At 53.1% G+C, this 12,101-nt stretch overlaps 1 protein-coding gene across 1 annotated transcript; it reads right to left on the bottom strand.

The window, feature by feature from the left end:
• Positions 1–482: 482 nt before the first annotated feature.
• KLHDC7A (kelch domain containing 7A) lies at positions 483–6,406 on the bottom strand. The gene has a single exon (XM_003814440.7). The coding sequence runs from the start codon at positions 6,352–6,354 to the stop codon at positions 4,021–4,023; it is 2,334 nt and encodes a 777-aa protein (XP_003814488.1). The 5' UTR covers positions 6,355–6,406; the 3' UTR covers positions 483–4,020.
• Between the last annotated feature and the right edge of the window lie 5,695 nt (positions 6,407–12,101).

Raw genomic sequence — 12,101 nt, forward strand, 5'->3', positions numbered from 1 at the left:
CCAGCCTTGCCTCTCTCGCCGTAGGCTTCCAAGGACAGCTCTGTCCTACAGTCACAGAAGGGCCAGGCCCCAGCCCTAGGCAAATGCTGTGGCTTCTGTGGTTGTTTCAACAACTCTACTATTGCAGACGGGACCTAGACTGGCATTCTCTTGTAAATATTGATGAAGGCCCCAGATAGGGAGGAGTAAGAAAACAAAGGACGTTTTATTTATGATAGAAAGAGAACCCAACAGAAAACAAAAATCTACAGGCAGGCCCAACAGGAGGGGAGATGTTTAAATAAACCTTGATACATTCACTCCATGGAATATTGTGCAACTATTGAAATGATGTTTACCTAGGATTTGTAATAACACGGGAAAATGCTTATTACAAAATGCTAAGTGAAAAAAGGAAGAAACTGAATTGTATATTTAGCATAATCACACCTAAGCAAAAATCAAGCCAAACAAAAACTTTGCACAGAAGAAAAAGACCAGAGGGACACACACCACAGTAGGGGGTGTCGTTGAGTGGCAAAATTGGGGAGATTTTTAATACCTTTCTCTATTTTTTTTCTATAATGGGCATGGTTGGTTTAAAGTGGAAAGCGACCCAAATTTAATTTTTTTTTTTGTTTTTCTGAAGAAGAAAGAATTCCTATTGGAAAAGCAAGAAGCCAAGTGACACAGATGTCACTCTGAGGCTAAGGGCAGGAGGCCAACAGACCCCAGGCTATTAAGTAAAGTCAAGTAGAAATCTGAGACTCTGGCCCCATGAAGTCATCTCAGCTACACACCTGAGTATAGGGTCTGCAACATTCTGGTAACGACACTGGCTCTCACTCCTATATGTTGTAAATGTAGGTGTCATTGAGTTTTTTTCCCTTACAACAAAGGCTAAACAGAATAGCTGGGCCCCTGTCCTTCTTCCTACCCCAAGATGGCGCTCCTCGGAAGCAGCCCTGCTCTCCCTGGTGGGCACAGGGAGCAAAGTCCTTCTGGCTGCAAGGCCACCCTTCCGGTTCCCTGGACCAGTCCTGGTCTGTGCATCTCCCAGATTTCCATTCAGGTCCCTGTTCAAATGTCATCCTATCAGGGAGGCCTGATCACATGATTTAAAAGAGCAACCCCTTTCCTCCGGCACTCAGGATCCCATGTCCCTGCCTCAGCTTTCTCCTTAGTGTATATGCAGCCTAGGTACTAGGTTCTATGTATTTCCTTTTAAAAGTGTCCATTTTCCTTTGCTAGAATGTGAGCTCCATTAAGGCAGGGATCTGCTGCATCTCCAGCACCTAGAACACTGCCCAGCCCAAATATTCTGTAAATGTTTATTTCAGGAGTGAATGAATGCATCCTGATCATTTTTTTTTTTTTTGGTGTGTGTACATATTTAGTTTTATTGTAACAAAGCAACTTGTATACTTTTAATGTTTAAAACAGAGCATCATCTTTCCTTTCCAGTGAAACAAAAAGAAAACTTAAAAATAAACAGGAACAAAATTACAATAGAGAATGTCAATTCCAAATAAGATGCTACAGGTTCCGCTGATGCTCCCATTGAGTGGCAGGACTCAAGCCATCATTAGGAGAGAATTTATTTTTAAAGTGTCATCTTAAACTGCAAGGACCATTGTGCCCTCAGGGTGTCTTTCCAAGGTCTTGAGCTACCTTGTTCCACCCTGATGGCCCTGACCACAGTCTTCCTGAAGCCCAGCTCTAGAGCCCCAGGCCAGCACATCAGCTCTAATCTATAGGTAGTGACTGCCTGGGACACTGTGTTGAAACACTTATGAAGCATTGTGAGGGCTCGCCAGGAAAAGATAGGACGACTGATGAATGATTTTGCCAATGGAACCATAAGAGAGGTGGATCAGATGGACTGTGTACTCCTCTTCCCAGCCCAGGCCCAAATCTCAGCTCCACCTCTCATTATGAAGACCACACCCACCATCAGTTGGGGCCTGGAACACATTTGTCCCTCTTATCCCTGGAATCACTCCCCTAGTCTCTACCACAGGTATGCAATGGGCTTTGGAATGTTTTTCCAGAGTGGTCCTTGTTCCTCCTGGGCTTAGAAACTTTCCAGAACTTTACCTAGCTTAGTTGTTGCCTTGTCCTCTGCCTGGCCCCTCACTAGGGGTTGAAGGTTGGATCTAGGTCCACCTGCCCCCAGCTCCTATGTAGGGTTCTCCTCCCAAGCAAGTCCTTCCCCCAGTCCAGCAGCACAATGCTAGTGCCTCCTTTGAGTCTTGTCACTGAAGCCATTCTGACCCAGCCCACAGGTCCCTTGGAGGTTCATGCCTAGTGTTGACACTGAGCTTGAACGTGGCCTTGGCTGGGTTCAGGGGTCACTCTCCCAAGAAGGTAGCCATGGCCCCAGCTGACTTTCCCTTCCTGGTCTCTGATTTAGGAATAAATTCAGTTGCTTCATCTTTCGAGGCCCAGGCCAGGGAAGTGGGGTGGGGGTGTGGCCAATGTCACCCTGTGGCCTCTGAGCCACCATTGGCCTGGTGCCAGAGCCCAGACCAGGGATGGTGGTCTTCGGTGGTCCAGTGCAAGCTCTCCTCTTATGTCCATGCCAACCTCCTTTTCATCCTTTGTTCCAGTCCTGCTTCTTCCAACAAGACCCACAGCCTGGGCACCAGCAGCTTCCGTGGACACGGGATCTAGCTGGGACCACCTGGGAAACTGGGAAGAACTTTCTCTTTTATCCTCTCATTTATCCCCAGGGCAGACAGGGACATGAATTGTCCTTCCCATTTTCAAGACAAGGACACTGAGGTCCAAAGCATCCTTATTTTCTTCCTTGTCAGGCCCTGCTCTGGTGTACCTCCCATCTCCCCTGGCTTCTGGCTGGAACCAAGAGCATCACTGCCTTCCCATCTGTCACTGTCTCCCTCAGAGGTGGAACAAGGGCTGTGGTAATACACTGGGTCAGGCTCTCTCCCGTCCCTCCTGGAAGGACAGGTGCTTTCCTGAGGCTGGGGGTCTCCTTCATTCGGAGTTTATCAAACCCGATGTGAAAGGAGATCCAGTCTCTGGATGCCTCACTAGACTCTTCTAGTTCCTCCGCTTGGTCATCCACCTGAAAATGTGAATGCGGCAAACCAGGTGACCGTACCTGGCACAAGGAGGGCAAATTATGCTGTCACCCTGAAGTGCTGACTGGTGGTGGCTGCCCCAGCTTCCAGACAGGAAGACGGCTACAGATCTGAGAATGAGTGCAATGGTCAGTTAACATGGGCAGGGCCGAGGAGCAGGGTGGCCCTTGGATCACATAGTTTCTTCCCTTTGCTGAGACCTCCGTGTATCCTTAGCAGACCTCCACCAGAAGATAGCTTGGTACAAAGGCTGCTTCTCTTTCTTCCAATAAGGAGAAAAGTAATGCGGGCTTTGGTACAGTTTCTCGCAAGCAAGAGTCTCCTAGGCTGGCCCCAGCTTCAGCTGTTCTACTTTTCAAACCACCACTCCCTCTGGCCAGGGTCCCTGGGGCTCCCTCGGCTCCTTCCTGGTCCTGCCCAAGTCACCTGCCTCCATCTTTCCCACCTGTGTGTCCCGGTGCTTCTGGGAACTGTGGAGGTGGGGCCCAGTGGCTGATGTTTAGGAAGGGGCACTGATGGCTCAGAGAGCCAACCCCTCTCCAGAGCAACTAGCGAGGGGCTGCTGGGGTCAACTGGCTCCTAGAATTGTGATTGCAAAAAGACTATGCCCCCTAAGCTTTGGTGGGGTCCCGGTGTATCCCCCCAAGAATTCAGAGTTGAAGCAAGGGCGGTCATCCCTGAAGACATGAATGCCTTCTGCCTTGGAACACCAGCTCCTGGTCCTCTTTTCTGCAGTGGGGCCTCTGCAGCCCATGAAGGGTAAGACTCATCTAAGATCCCTCTCTCCCCAGCTAGGGGAGGAGAAAGGACCGGAATTCACCTCTTGACGGCCACATTCCTGGGTTGCCTGATTGCCTAGAAATGGCCCACAGAGGGACGGCTGGCAGTGGAGCCCTGTGGCCCCCAGCTTTGCATGAGGAGCTCAGTTGAGGGACTGCTAGACCCTGGTCTGAGGCAAATCGGGGGTGGGCAAGGTCAGGACGGTGGGCAGGAGGGTGCCCTGCGGGGCCGGGAAACTCCGCAGCTCCTTGGGCACAAACCTGGGTGAGACAGAGTCTGCTAGGAAGCAGAGGGTGCTCCGGCGTCCCACGCAGTAGATGAGGTTGTCCACCACGGCGCACTGGAAGGCATCCGGGTAAGGCGTCCGGTACGTGGCGCACTCGTACCAGAGCCGGGTGCTGGCGCTGCAGCGGTACACGGCAATGCCCAGGCTGCGGTTGAGGTCAAAGCGGTAGAGAAAGCCGTTGACCGCCACCATCTCGGCCGTGCGGTCCTTGCTGCCCCCGGTGGGGCCGGCCCACCAGCGCTGCTCCTGCGCAGAGAAGCGGAACAGCAGGAAGCGCAGCGAGCCGCCGGTGACGAAGATTTCCTTGGCACACGTCGTGGCCGTGTGCGCCAGGGCGAACGTGTCATTGGGGAGCGGCGGGGCAAAGTCCCAGCGGTCCAGGCGGGGGTCGTAACGCTCCACCGAGTTCAGACACTCTCCGCCGATGGCATACAGGTGCCCGTCCAGGGCCACCAGCCGGCAGTGCGGCCGGGCCTGGTTCAGCGGGCACACCTCGCTCCAGATCCCCGTGAGCGGGTTGTAGCAGAAGACGCGGCTGGAGGGCTGGTGCCCGGGCCCCTGGCAGCCGGACACCACGAAGAGATAATTGAAGAGACTGCAGATGGCACAGCCCCGGGACACGGCCTCGGGGGGCAGGCGAGCCAGCGGGCGCCAGACATCTTGCTCATCGTCATAGCAACAGAGGCCGCCGGAGTCTTCCTTGGGGCACATGTCAGCCACCACCAGGTACTGGCGGCCCTGGAGCCGGCGCTGCAGGATCAGCTCGCGCTCTGCCCCGCTCAGGCACCCGTAGATGTCCGGGCTGCGCAGCACCTGGAGGTAGTTTTCGCTCATCACCTTGTAGGCCGCCTCCTTCAGGGCCTCCAGGTTCTGCCTCTTGGCCAAGGTCAGCACCTCATAGCAATTGCCCAGATCCAGGCGGACCTGTGGGGCTGAAGCAGGGGTGAGCGGGATATGGAAGAAATTGGTCCCGGCCACCAGCTGCACATGGGGCTCCCGGCTGCTTCTGCCTGAGCCAGGCAGGGCGCCCGGGTCTGGGCAGGGTGGAGCGGGGAGCCGGAAGCCATCTGGCTGCAGCTGCAGCTCTGGGTTCTCCGCTATCTGCAGAAGGCTCTCCTTCCGGCTGAAGCCTCGGGTGGAGGGCCACGGCCCTGGCTGCGGGGAGGCGGCTCTTTCGGCTGCACCCTTTGTGTCACCGGCTTGGCCTCCCGAGGCTGCCCCTGTTCCCAGGGACCCTGGCGGTGGCCTAGGGGATGGAACCTCAGTCAGGGCTGCTGTCCTGGGAGCCAGCCTGCCCTGGAAGATGGCCTGAGAGGTAGATTCCACATAGTAGTCGTACACCTTGCCCTTGAGCCGGGGCTCAACCCCCTCCACCTTCTGTATGAAATTCTCCTCCATTCGGACGCGGGCTATGGATGAGAAGGTATAGGAGGAGTTGGGGGCGCCCTCCTGCTGATGCAGGGTCAGGTCAACATCGGAGGCAGCCTCGAGAGCCCCAGCCTCTTCTCTGCTGACCCCTATCACACGGGTGAAGACCCAGCTCTGGTTCATGTCACTGCTGCCTTGCAAGGGAGCCACGTAGTGACAGTGGGGAGGTTCTAGTTGCCCCAGCCCTGGATGCTCAGGGGGTTTGCTGTCCTGCCATGGAGAAGGCTCACCACCGGCACAGCTGCCGTCGGCTGCTGCAATGAGTCCAGCTGGGGAGCTCTTCGGTTCGCTGCCCAAGCTGGGGAAATGGGGAGGGTCAGGGTTACTGCCAACAGCTGTTCTGGTTTCCTGGCTGCGGCAGCAAGGAGGCACCTGCTCAGAGTCCGAGCCCTGCCCTCCCCGCTCCTCACCTGAGCCTTTTCTCTGGGGCTTCCTGTCTGTGGAAGTGGCCCCCGTGACCAGGACACAGGGGCCTCCTGGATTCTCACAGCTGCAGCCCTGTTGTGCTTCAGCCCGCTTGCTGCTGCTCCGGCGTCTTGGCCCCCTCAGGAGCACCCCAGGAGAAGCCTCCTGTACAGCAGGCTGCCCTGAGCCCTCTGCTTCCTCCTTGGCTTCTGCCTGGCCATTCCCACCCCACCGCTGGGCTGGGGCAGGCCTCGACTTGTACAGCCTGTAGGCCACAGTCACCAGGAGCAGGGCAGCGGCTGACAGCACCACCTTGCCGGTCAGCTGCATATCCAAATGCCAGTCCTGGGCCTCTGCTCCTCTGGGGAACATGCTTCTCCAGCCAACCTGGGGCTGAGGAATGTCAAGAATCTGATTAATAATTGCCCAGTAGGGACCAGTTCCTGGGTCCTGCTGAGCAGAGGGGAGGGAGTTCTGGGCTGGTTCTGGCTGGCCAGCCGAGGAGAGGAGAGGAGCAAAGGTGACTTTGAGCTGCAGAGGGTGGCCGCTGGGGCCCAGAGCTGGCAGATCCCAGCGGCTGGCCTCCTTCGATGCTTCCCTGGTGGCTGGGGTGGGGGGCCCGCCCAGGGGCTGAGCTTGTGATCAGCCACCTGAGCCAGCTCTGTGGTCAGCAGCTAGGGGATGTTAGGAGTATCCAGTGGGCATACAAAGAAGGAGGAAGCTCTTAACCAAACAGTCACCCGATGCCAGGAAATGCTTGGGGTTGGTTATTCTTTATGTGTGTGCTTTATTTTCTCTTTTGCAAATCCACTGGGCTCAGAGGCTTGGGTGTGGTGAGTCATGGGCAGGTGGAGCCCCAGTAGGCGTGGATGGGGTCATTCTTGTGAGGTCTGCTGGTCCTCACAGTGGGGTCAGCTTTATGCTGGCCAAGCAGGGAACAGGAACATGGCAGTGGAGTCTGGAGCCAGGGCATGCAGCCAAGCCATCTGACCTGGCCCTTGAGTGCCTCTGCCCTCCTTCCCTGCCTGACAAGTTTATTAAGAGAAACCAGCCTTTCTGAGAACAGTGGAGAAAGACATTGCATTAGTGCTCAGATCGGGGTTAGATGTGGACACATCTTCTCTTTTAAAACCAGACAATCTCCTACGGTGAAAGGCTGAGGGAAGACTCACATCTCCCAGACCCCCCTCACCATTTCCCCTCCCCCATCACCAGTGCTGTGGGTCCTGGACCCAGACTACCTGGCTCTGCTACTTACCAACTATATGACCTTAGGCAAGAGACCTCACCGCTCTGTGCTTTGTCTGAAAAAGGAGGATGACAGCATACGCACCTCATCAGGTTGTGGGGAGAACTAAATGGGCTACTAGGAATAAACACTGGGGCAGAGCCCCCATCATGAAAGCTTAGTAAATATGAACTATTCTCTGCTTCTTCCTCCTTTTCCTCTTTCTTATCATCGGCACCATCATCACTAGTATCAATTGTCATCAGAGGACCTTCCAAAGCACAGAACTAATTCTACCCTTCTCCTGACCAAGGTCCTCAAAGAGTCCCCAAAGTCCTGTGCAGGGGTCTCAAACTCTTGCTGCATATGGAGGCTGGGTAGGTAAAGTGAACAAGTGAGGACGCCTGTCCGCCCCACCCCAGCCGATGGTATCAGGCCCAGCATTGCCTCATCCTCCCACTGTCGCAAAAAGCTTAGAATCCCAGTAGTGACATAATCACTCTCAATTTTAAAATGTTGGCATCTGATTCAAAAATGAAACTGAAAAACACTGTGGGCCACAGGAAGCACACGCATGGGAGGAATTTGGCTCTGAAGGCTTTGACTCTAGGAGACAATCCTGACTCCCTATGCCGACGTTCACAACTCTCTGTGTACCAGCTTCGGTTTACTCTTCCAGATTCATCTCCTGATCACTGCCTAGCAAACCGGGCTCAGGGTGACTTCTTGGCAGGGAAGGCTGGTGGACATCCCTCTGGCCCATCAGAGTTGGGTGAAAGGCTGTGTCTGGGCCTTCTTCCCTGGTGCCTTCATCCGTCCAAGATCACCTTTTCTTCCTTTGGGTCTCGTGTTCTCTGATGCTCCTCTTTTAGGCTTGGCCACAGCTGCTGCATCGTAAAGTGCATTGTGTGCAAGATCTGGTCTGCTGCATTCTAAGTCCTTGAGGACAGAGGCTGTAGCTGGCTCAGCTGTGGACCCTAAGACTATGTGGGGCCCTGCACCATTTGGGACAATAGCCAGCAGGGATTGTCTTTACACTGAGTGGATTGGGGTGGACACTCGGGATGAAGCTCACCTCATCTCATCTCATGCTCACAGCCCCTTTGGGGAGAGACACGATTGTTATCCCCATTTGACAGCAGCGGTAACTGGACCTCCAAGATTATGTCAACTGGCTTGTAAATGGGGACTCAAAACCTTGTTTGCAGAGTCCAGAATTTTACAGACCTGACTTCATCCAGCAGGTGTGACCTCTTAGAAAGTCAGGTGTCCTCAGCCTGTCCCACTGGTGGCTGTCAAGAGGGGTCCCCTGAATTCTCTTTCTTTCCATCCTGGTCAAAAGAGTGCCTATCAATGCAATGTGCACAAGGATCACAAGGGGTGCTTGTTAGAGATGCAGCTTGCCTGCCTGCCTGCCTGCCTGCCTGCCTGCCTTCATTCCTTCCTTCCTTCCTTCCTTCCTCCCTCCCTTCTTTCCTCCCTCCCTCCTTCCCTCCCCTTCCCTCCCTCCCTTCCTTCCTTCCCTCCTTCTTAACTCTCTCTCTCTCTCCCTTTCTCCCTTTCTTTCTTTTTCTCTTTCTTTTTTGAGACAGAGTGTCACCCAGGCTGGAGTGCAATGGCACAATCTCAGCTCACTGCAACCTCTGCCTCCATGGTTCAAACGATTCTCCTGCCTTAACCTCCCGAGTAGGTGGGATTACAGGCATGCACCACCACGCCCAGCTAATTTTTGTATTTTTAGTAGAGACGGGGTTTCACCATGTTGACCAGGCTGGGGTTTTTTTTTTTTTTTTTGAGATGAAGTCTCACTCTGTCACCCAGGCTAGAGTGCAGTGGCATGATCTTGGCTCGCTGCAACCTCCGCTTCCCAGGTTCAAGCAATTCTCCTGTCTCAGCCTCCTGAGTAGCTGGGACTATAGGTGCACACCACCACGCCTGGCTAATTTTTGTATTTTCAGCAGCGATGGGGTTTCACTATATTAGTCAGGCTGGTTTCGAACTCCTGACCTCGGGTGATCCACCCGCCTTGGCGTCCCAAAGTGCTGGGATTACAGATGTGAGCCACCACACCAAGCCAGGGATGCAAATTTCTAAGCTCTACCTTTTAGATGTCCTGATTCAGTGGGCTGGGTGGGTCCCAGGAAACCTCCATTTTTAACAATCATCTCAGGAGTTTTTAGTGGGTCTAGGAATTAAAAATAAGTTAGCTTTTCTACTTGTCTGCTGAAAATTCCTGTTCATTCTTGGATGGTGGGTGAGCAGTTCCTCTCAAGTTACATAATCAATTCCTCTTGGTTACATACTCAAGGTGAGTAACAGAATGGGAATGAAGTCCTGGGTGCTTTGTATAAGTAAAATTATTTAATTTTCCCAGTAATCTGGAGAGGTGGTTATTATCATTGTCCCCATTTTACAGATCAGGACATTGAGGCTAAGAGAGACAATGCCAATGGACTGAGAGTGACAAATCCTGATTTATAATGTTTCTTGCTGCACAGCCCATTGTCTTCATCTAGAAACTAGAGAATGAGGTGTTTGGGGCAATAAAAATGATTTTTCCAGGGGTGAAAAATGCTTTGTTGAGGCTGATGAGGGGCCAGGCTACCATTCCACTGGTAGGGGTATGAAGCTCATCTCATCCCATCTCATGCTCACAGCCCCTTTGGGGAGAGACATGATTGTTATCCCCATTTGACAGCAGGGGTAACTGGACCTCCAAGATTATGTCAACTAGTTTGTAAATGGGGACCCAAAACCTTGTTTGCAGAGTCCAGAGTTTTACAGACCTGACTTCATCCAGCAGGTGTGACCTCTTAGGAAGTAGGTGTCCTCAGCCTGTCCCACTGGTGGCTGTCATATGTTCATATGTCATATGTCTTTACCCTTGGAGAAGGGGAGACATATGAAATGCCCCCTTGGTGAGATGTGACCTCACATTGTCCTCTCAGATGCCACCAAGTTAGAAGGGTCTCAGCCCCTCTGAATGCTGCTTCCCACCTGATAAAGGCTCCATCGTGTCCCAGAGCCCTCTCTCTGTGGCTCCAGCCTAAACCCTTCAATTCAAACAATCAGCATTTCCATTTGAAAAGCTCCTGGGCACTGGATGTGCCCGAACCAGCCTTGGGGTGTGGGGAGGTGCAAGGATCACTGGGAGCAGAAGACAGTCCAAGTCCCAGGGGAACTTATTTTGTCCCTGGTCCAGAAGACGGGGCATAAGCCTGAGATATGATCAAGCTGCCATGCATCGCAAAGGAGAGATGAATGAGGTGGTTTATCAGAATAGAGGTCAGGAAAAAGGATTCCAGAAAGAAGTGTTTGGAATTGGGTATTGATAAAGAGAGGAAGAGGCATAGACTGATTGATTGATTGATTCAAAAAATATTTACAAGATGCTTACCACCTACCAGGCCATGTGTTGTGATGTCATGACATAGGTTAAGGAGACCGCCATGGCTCCTGTGCCCATGGAGGCTGTGGTCTAGGAGACACCAGGCAGGGAGATGGTGGGGGGTGCAGATGCTGGTTCGGGAGGGCTTCCATGGGAGTTCGGAACAGGAGTCCCTGCACCAGGCTAGGACGAGAGGGTGTGGAGATGGTATTTGACGTGTTGGGAATGGCAGAAATAGCACAGGAGAATGTGAGAACAACAAAGCCTGGAGACCTCTAGACTGGAGCTTGGGGCTGGGTGCAGGGCAAGGGGTGGGGCCAGATGTCCCCTATTTGAGCCCTGGCTTGGCGCTTCCTGCGACCTTCCCTTGTCTGAGGGCAGAAGTAATGCCTGTGAAACAGCTGAGCATAGATGTCTTCATTAAATGAGGCTTCCTGCTGTCTGCCCTGCATTCCAGTTCTCGGTGAACACAGCCACCTGACAGTGTGTGAAAATATAGGTTTCATTATTATTATTCAGGTCTGGCGAGGCCCACAGATCAGGAGGCGACTGCCATTGAAAGGTGGTTTTTTACTCACGGGTCCCAAGAGAAGGGGGCACACTGCACCAGGCAGGACCACGTGGGGAAGCACTGGGTCAATCAGGAGGCAGAGGGAGTGAGGCAGAAGCGTGGGTGAGAGACGCTTTATGATGGTTTTTGCAGGAAGGAGTGAGAGAGGCAGGGTAAGCAGGATTCAGATTGGCGAGTTGGAATACTTTCAGCAGGCTCAGGGCTGGCTCTCTTTAGTTGTCCGGTACCTGGGCCTGGGGTGATTAGAGGCGGGGAATACTGGCCCAGAGTATGAGAGGCCTTGGGAATCTGATGAAGGAGGTGGTTGGGGGGTATGGGCTCTGGATTGGTTGGTTTGCGTGTGAGAGATGCACTCCCGGGTAAGCCACTTGCTATTTCTAGGAACTAGCTCACCCTGGGAGGGGCAGTCTCTCCTGGTCAGAGAGGCCCCAGATGTAAAACATCAAGGATATAGAAAATAGGAAAATAGGCCAGGCATGGTGGCTCACGCTTGTAATCTGAGTACTTTGGGAAGCTGAGGTGGGAGGATTGCTTGAGCCCAGGAGTTCCAGACCAGCTTGTGCAACAGAGTGAGACCCCATCTCTATAAAAAAAAATTAAAAAATTAGCCGAGCACAGTGGCATATGCCTGTAGTCCCAGCTACTCGGGAGGTTGAGGCGGGAGGATGGCTTGAGCCCAGGAGGTCAAGGCTGCAGTGAGCCTTGATTGTACCATCGCACTTTAGCCTGGGCAGCACAGCGAGACCTTGTCTCAAAAAAAAGAGATGAAAATATAGTTAATACAGACAGACAGAAGAACAGACAAGAACAGGGACTTTGTGGCCCCTGACAGGCAGACATCTTCCTTGCAGGGCAGCTGGGAAGTGAGCTTTTGTCTCTACCCTGAGGTCTCATTCCATCCGGCAGGTGAACACGACGCTCCTGCTAGTTGA

Source organism: Pan paniscus, chromosome 1, assembly GCF_029289425.2.
Source record: "Pan paniscus chromosome 1, NHGRI_mPanPan1-v2.0_pri, whole genome shotgun sequence".
In the NCBI taxonomy this organism is placed as follows: Eukaryota; Metazoa; Chordata; class Mammalia; order Primates; family Hominidae; genus Pan; species Pan paniscus.